The sequence below is a fragment of the Mixophyes fleayi genome, chromosome 1, assembly GCF_038048845.1.
Source record: "Mixophyes fleayi isolate aMixFle1 chromosome 1, aMixFle1.hap1, whole genome shotgun sequence".
Taxonomy (NCBI): domain Eukaryota; kingdom Metazoa; phylum Chordata; class Amphibia; order Anura; family Limnodynastidae; genus Mixophyes; species Mixophyes fleayi.
Window position 1 is genome coordinate 222,741,551 of NC_134402.1, and position 7,252 is coordinate 222,748,802.

Genomic DNA, 7,252 nt, shown 5'->3' on the forward strand with positions numbered 1-7,252 from the left:
TCCAACTGTTTGTAATCCAGGAGGCTAACAGGTGGGTGCCCCTAGTGGTCACTTACAATCCCCACATGAACATCTTGGGAAAAATTGCTGCTGACCTTTAACCCATATTTCAGAATGACAATAGACTGAAGGAAATTGTCCCAGATTTACCTGTCCTTTCATACCAACAGCCTCCAAATTTAAGAAATCTCCTTGTTAGAAGTGCCCTCTCATCACAATCAGAGACTGGCACCTCCTCTTGCAAAAAAAAAAAAATTGCAAAACATACACCCATGTCATACCAACAAACAGTCCACATACCCAACACACAATGGACCTATAAAATAACAAACAGTCTCATGTACATCCTCCAAGGGTAATATACATTGAATAGACCAATCAGAAACTGCAATCCAGGATGAATCTAGACACAATAAGGAAGTCTCTGGACACTGCTATGGCTAAACACTTCTCTGGCCAAGGACAGTATGACAAGACTAAACTCTTATAAAAAGGTCTTTTTAAAAATGACAGGTAGAGATAACTCAAGGACTAAACACCTGGATTTATGACCCACTACATGCACACTTCACAACCCACAGCAGAGTAACTCCAGATAGGACTTTTAGGGGGGGGGAATTAACCCCCCAAAGCTCAGGAAGCTGTGAACAAAAAGCCAGCGTTAATATTACAACATCCTAGATGAGTGGCATCACCAGCTCCCTAAGCTACCACCGCCACCTTCATACACAACCTGGCACTCATCTGGCCTTTGATTCCTTTGCTACGAATCAACATTTAACCTGGAACTAGTGGCACCCTGTAATTTTATATTGTATGCAGGATTTTGACAACACAAGGCTAGCTGTATATTTTGATTCAGGGGTGTACTACTGTGCAAGGCAGAATTGTGTAAACAGGAATACTTGCCTCAGATTACAAACTCCTATAGCACACACCAGTACAGGGAAGGGATAGTTGCATGAATAGTGCTCAAGTCATTGCACAATTTAAAGTTAGATGATCCAAAGGTAAAATGTATGTGTGGTGCTTAAAAATAAACTGCTGGTACAAATGTTTTAAAGCATTGTACCTATAGCAGCAATTATAAGTGTCTGCATGATAGATATGGGGGACGCCTTAAAGTATTAGAATAAAAAAACAAAAACCATTAAGATAGAAGAGTTTTATTGCAAAAATAGATGTATTACTATAAAATGCCATATTTAGTTTCCAGATACTTCACTTTCTTGCCATCGAAACCAGCTGTTAAGAAAAGTGAATTTCAGTTAATATTGTTCAATTTTATTAGTAAGATTTGTGATCAGCTACTGTTCTGACATTAATGCACATTGTGATATCCAAATAAAACTACTTGACAATTTTCCTACATTTAAACAAGATAGCTCACAAGTACTAAATACAGCCACCCATTTTAAAAAATAAAGCTGAAATTTTCCTTTTATACCAGCAGTCCCAAAATATCTAAACATACTAGGGTGCAGATTTTAAATTGTGAGTTTTAAGTAGTGCATACAATCCATATTACACTGCAGAACAAGGATGTGTCTATTCTTACTAAAATAATCTGATGCTTTCTACACATGTAGTCATTGACTTAAAGTCAAACAACTCACGAGACATACTGACCTCACATGGAGTTAGAAAGCCAGCATCTTAACCATTAAGAACCTTATTAGTCTTGAACCTGGACAAGTTTCAGTCGTTAACCTGAAAGAAAAAAAACAAACCAACATTATGGATTAAAATTGTAGAAGTGAACAGTAGCCCAGAGTCCTTTCCACATGTTACAGGGGATATAATACTACGAAGTGTAATGTATACAGGCAACTCCACCTTCAATAACTTGTAAACACCTATAAAAAGGTCACCTAGCAGGTTTCTTTCATTGTGGGAGACTATGCAGTTTAAAGACTTCACTGGCGACTAAAATATTTTCCTATAAATTAGACTTGCACACCAGTCACCCAGACCTATAATAAAGTCTCAAAATCCCAGAACAGACTACCATGAAAACCCAGTGGTGTTAAGAAAGCTGCCCAGCTTGGACTGTGTAAATGAAATTCCCTTGGAAGTTAGTCACTAGTGACAAGTTACTATACCAGCTTTATTTACCCAATTAAAGGAAGCCAGTAGGCGCTTCAAAAATTAAGACTAATTGTTGAAGGTGAAGTTACCCTGTAAAGAGCACTGTAGATTGCAAAATCAATGGAGACTACAAACTGTTTAAGAGATATCCTTTAAATGCTTAGGATATTGACTATAGTAAAAATAATGGCTTGATGATCTTCATGATTTGATGTTAGCGTGATTTGAGGACTGGAGATTGAAGCTGGAAAAAAAAAAAAAAAATATATAGAAAGTGGCAACATCCAAAATGGACTTCCCAGCAAGACACTGGGATTCTCTATCTAGCCATCATTGGTCTTCAATGGAGGGAAAACTGGTTTTTATTTGTACCGAAGCACTTATTCGCATTCTTTGGGGTACATGAGCTAATTGTAAACATCACAAGCACAACGTGAGCTCAAGGAAGAGGGATGTGGACATGAGCAAAAGAGTTACCTCAAATTACCGGACTAATTCCACAACTGAACTAGCCAAGAGCAGCTTTCGTCAGGCTTCACAGGATGCACAACACTTGACTTCTCCAAGGACACTGTAGATTCTGTACTCTAGCAGAGGATTCTCAGGAGGCAACAGTATTGTAACCGACTAATATGGCATGTATAAAACCCAGCTAAACTAAAAAAATTGCTGTTGGTACATGGGTCAGCAGCAATGACATTGCAGATTTTTCTAATAAAAATCTGACCCAGATGAGATGTGCCTACATAACATATCTTAAGACAAACCTTGAAACGCAACCCATAAAAATGTATGCAGTACATGTTGGCAGTGAGCAGGTATGCTGCAAATATTGCATAGTGCCCATTTCATGTGGCCGACTAATAAGTCAGATCATAAGCTAGATTCAGCAGAAAGCCAAAACACTTAAAACTCAAACTATTTACACACATTGCCAGTACAAAGAAATACTGGAAATGTGAATTTGTCATTTGAGATTACTATTAAACAGTTGCACACATTGAGACCATCCATGTCAGTTTCATGGATATAGCCATTTGACAGACTACTGTTGCAAGAACATGAGAACCAGTTACCTCCCCACATTAACTTCCCAATGTTTCTTTACTGTGGACCAAGTATTTATGACATACCAGCCAAGCCACTGTCATAAATACTGTATCTGTTGATCAAGCAGTGCTCATTTCATAGGAACGCTCTAGATCAAGGCCTATAATTCCATGTATTTACAGAGTATGGTACATACACACTTTGTCTATTACAAAGTCTTAAAGCTATAAGAGCCATCATGTGCAGCATGAGTATTTTTGTTTTATAGTCCGACAGTACCATTATAGCGCAAATGTGCTATTAGAAAATTATATTGAACTGTCCAGAACAACAAGGCATGATACCTACACTTAAAACAGCTACACTTTCCTGAAACACCCCATTTCTATCATCATATGCTGCTCCCATCAATCCCAGCATGTGCCAAGCCCAGCAACATCCATGTTGTGCAGAATGTAAATGTCAGGAGCATATTTCTTTTCAGACGGTCTTTTAATAGGCTTCGTGAAGCCAAAATGAAAGTAGAATACAAGAATTCCGAAACCACTTCAATACAATTTCAATTCTTCCAGTAAAAAAAGGACAATATAAACAAACATTTTTCAAGAACTTCTTGTGACTGTTATTGGAGAGATTGGACAGGAGGTTCGCTTTAAGTATATCAAGGAGGTTTAGCCACTATTTACAGCGCACCCAGGCTCTGATCTACCTTGTTACACTAAAGGAATGTCTTCAAAATAATTAAGAAAAAAAATAAAGCATGTGGGGCCTTATCCCCCTTGCACTATATACAGCAGCAACAGGTATATTAAATGCCATGTTGCAGCAAGAGATCAAGTCCAGCAGCAAACAGGTATGCATTACTGACAGCCACTATTCAATAGAAACCTGTTGCTGAAGGAGCCAATCCCCTCCAATGCACTCCACATAACTCAAGGGAAACTAAACTGATTTGCCTCTATGAAACAGCAATGACTGGAAAACATGCCGGTCATCACAAAAACAGTAACATTATAAAATAAAAGTATACCAAAAAATAAAATTAAAATAAAAGCGTGTCCCAGGTCAGACCCAGTAGGACAGCCGTTTCACACAAGTTAGAGGCAGCCAGGTATATGAAATGTTTATAAAAGTGAACACAAGTAGAAGTACTACATATTAACGATTCTGCGAAGCTCCAAAAATCTTTATAAATACAGCCATTGGAAGGACGATCTTGAGTCAGGAAGGTATTTTACTCGTTGTGTGTAGCTGAGGACAAGAAGCAGGCATAGTTGTAAAGCACTTGCATATGGACAGATTCCAGCATCACCTCCCTTATACTAATTTAGACTTTGCCCCTTATCCCATTTAGGCCTACATTACAGCTTAGATTCTACACTTGTTTCTACAGAAACTAGATCAGAACAGAGGAAGGATGTACATGCATTATATGGGCCAGATTTTTCTGAAATTATAAGCCCTTGGAGTGATCACTTCAAATTCCAAACATGCTCCCATAACCTCACATCAAATTTGAGTGACCTACTTACCATAACTATCATAGCTGTCTCTGTATGAGCCTCCAGACCGATCTCCATATCCACCTTGACTCCTGCCACTAAAAACAGGAAATATTCAATAAGAACAGTTCTGCATAACTGCACCGACATTTAATATTTCTGCTTTGTTGAGCGGACAAGAGATCCAAGCATTATATATCGGATTAAAATTGAATCCAGCCTTAAGAGTTTGTTTGCATTATAGAATGCCTCATAATACATGCCGATATGCAATCCACATTCTTGCTCACCTTCCATAGTAGTCCCGGGATCCACCGCTACCGCCATAACCTCCACTCCTGTTATCAAAGCGGCTGCTTCCATATCCTCTGTCTCCACCACCTGTTTATAGTGCAATACAAATAACAAGGTTAATGTACAATCAAGTCACAGATTCAAGCCTAAAGAACTGCAAAAGCCCAAAAATCTAGAGACTGCTGTTTGAGACGTACTACTGTAGGACTTAAATTCCTTCATTAGCCTATGCATAGTTTGATACTGCAGTCCCCATAGAACATGTATAACACATCGCTGCAAAACGTGCATTACTGCTGCCAATAAAGCCCTTAATATTGCAACAAATATTTAAGTCTTGTTTAAGCCACCAACATTTTCATTTATTTTTTTAGAGACATTACATACCACGTCCTCTGCCACCACGGAAGAATCCTCTTCCTCCAGATGAGCCTCCTCTGTAACCTCCCCTTCTGTCACCTGAGGATTTGCCAGCCTGATCCACGCGAATCTGACGTCCATCCACAGACTATAAAGACACAGAATTTATATAGCTAGTGCAAGCTGGTCACAATTACATCCCCTCCCCAGCATAAAACAGCATTACTATTCCAGTGGAAAAATGTTTTGCTTTCCCACTGACTACTAGGGTTGTAACAAGCCACTTTACCATTTGTTTCCACAAATTTTGATGTGATAATGCAACAGTAATGATTTCAGCATTGCAATTACCAAGTAAAATGCTACAGCAGAGTCAAACATCAATATTAGACAATTGAACATGCTGCTTGCAGTTGCTGCTGTGGGAAGGAATAGCATCAAATGGCTTAAGCTCCCAGCTTTGTGTAGATTTATATAAAAAAAAAAAAATAAAAAAAAAATCCCTGCACTTCAAAGTTTATTTAATGCTGGAAAGATTATTGATATAACTGATATTACTCTTATGACAAGCACAACGAGATTGTTAAATAAGGCTGCTCTTCAATAATTATGACCACTGAGTGGGCAGTAATGTGAATGCTCTTGTATGCTAATTACACCTGTAATTGAATCTCAATGCACAAATATTACTGTACTGAATGTTTCTGAACTTCAATAAAATGTTTAAATATATATATATATATATATATATATACTCATGAAAACAATTTAAAGTTTAATTTTAAGAGGATCCTTGAGACTGATTACTCACTTTTCCATTCATTGCTTGCATGGCATCTTTTGCATCATCTGGGCTTTCAAAGGTAACGAAGCCAAATCCTCTTGATCTCTTTGTCTCACGATCTTTAACCACCACCACTATGTAAAAAAAATAAAAATGCATAATTTAAGGAGCACGTTGTACTTTAAAGATAAAGCTCGACTTTCAGGCTAACCAGCGTTACGTTACTCACCTTCTGATATCGTTCCATATTTGCCGAATACTTCTTCCAGATTCCCCTCATTGGTATCAAAACTCAGACCGCCAATAAAAAGCTTTCCTTCGTCAGAAGACATGATGAGATCTGAAAGGGATGAAAGCAGCGTGTAACCGCAATGGTCAAAGATGGCGCTGGACGCGTGGTATGTGGGCGTTCCCTATCCCCCCCTAAGTGGCCGATGAACCCCACCCATGCTACAAGCGATCGCCATTAGCCCAGAACATCGAAATACGACCACCCAGCTCCGTGTGGTCAAAAAAATAATCACTTTCACGCTAGTGACCAGTAATAACAGATAATCGCGGTGCCTTATAAATCTTATGCTTGAACGATTCACATCCAATATCAAATTTTGCCGTTATAAGCTTTAGACGCAACGACAACAGTACCCCAAAGAAACACTAAAATCAACCAACTATAAATTAAAACAAAAATATACATAAAAGGAAAGGCTAGATCATAACTAAACAATAACGGCTGACAACAGCGAACGTGAAGAAAACAAAATCTCTGCACAAACTCATTACTTACCGTTCCGTAGTGCACAGAGAGGATGCTTAGAAGACGACTGACCCAAAGTACCGCATCACGCTCGCCGCGCCCTTATATACACCATACGCCCCACCCATTTTTATGTAAAATTAATGCTGACGTCAGGAATGAACCATGAAGGCAAAAATGAAATACGTATGTAATGTTTTAGCAATATATTACACAGGCACCTTAATGTCACATTATAACACATCTCTGACATTAATAACGTTACAAGTTACTAATTAGTAACAATTAATGCAAAAATACTTATATATCGCATTATGGTTTCGTCTGAATCGCAACCGTGGCATGTAATGAATATGCAGCGCCTATTTGAGTTTGACGCGCTTCGATAGGGCCGGGTGTGTTGCTGGGCGGTGTTAT

The 7,252-nt window shown here is 38.5% G+C and overlaps 1 protein-coding gene across 2 annotated transcripts; it reads right to left on the bottom strand.

Moving 5' to 3' along the window:
* Positions 1 to 1,150: 1,150 nt before the first annotated feature.
* CIRBP (cold inducible RNA binding protein) lies at positions 1,151 to 6,969 on the bottom strand. Of its 2 annotated transcripts, XM_075205801.1 has the most exons (8): positions 6,866 to 6,969; positions 6,308 to 6,418; positions 6,106 to 6,212; positions 5,322 to 5,442; positions 4,931 to 5,021; positions 4,671 to 4,738; positions 1,630 to 1,710; positions 1,151 to 1,245 (listed from the first exon to the last, which is right to left on the bottom strand). In XM_075205801.1, the coding sequence occupies exons 2-7, from the start codon at positions 6,408 to 6,410 to the stop codon at positions 1,706 to 1,708; spliced, it is 495 nt and encodes a 164-aa protein (XP_075061902.1). In that variant the 5' UTR covers positions 6,411 to 6,418; positions 6,866 to 6,969; the 3' UTR covers positions 1,151 to 1,245; positions 1,630 to 1,705. The 2 variants fall into 2 exon arrangements, with proteins under 2 accessions (XP_075061902.1, XP_075061895.1); XM_075205794.1 differs by lacking the exons at positions 1,151 to 1,245; positions 1,630 to 1,710 and adding an exon at positions 3,612 to 4,389.
* Positions 6,970 to 7,252: the final 283 nt, after the last annotated feature.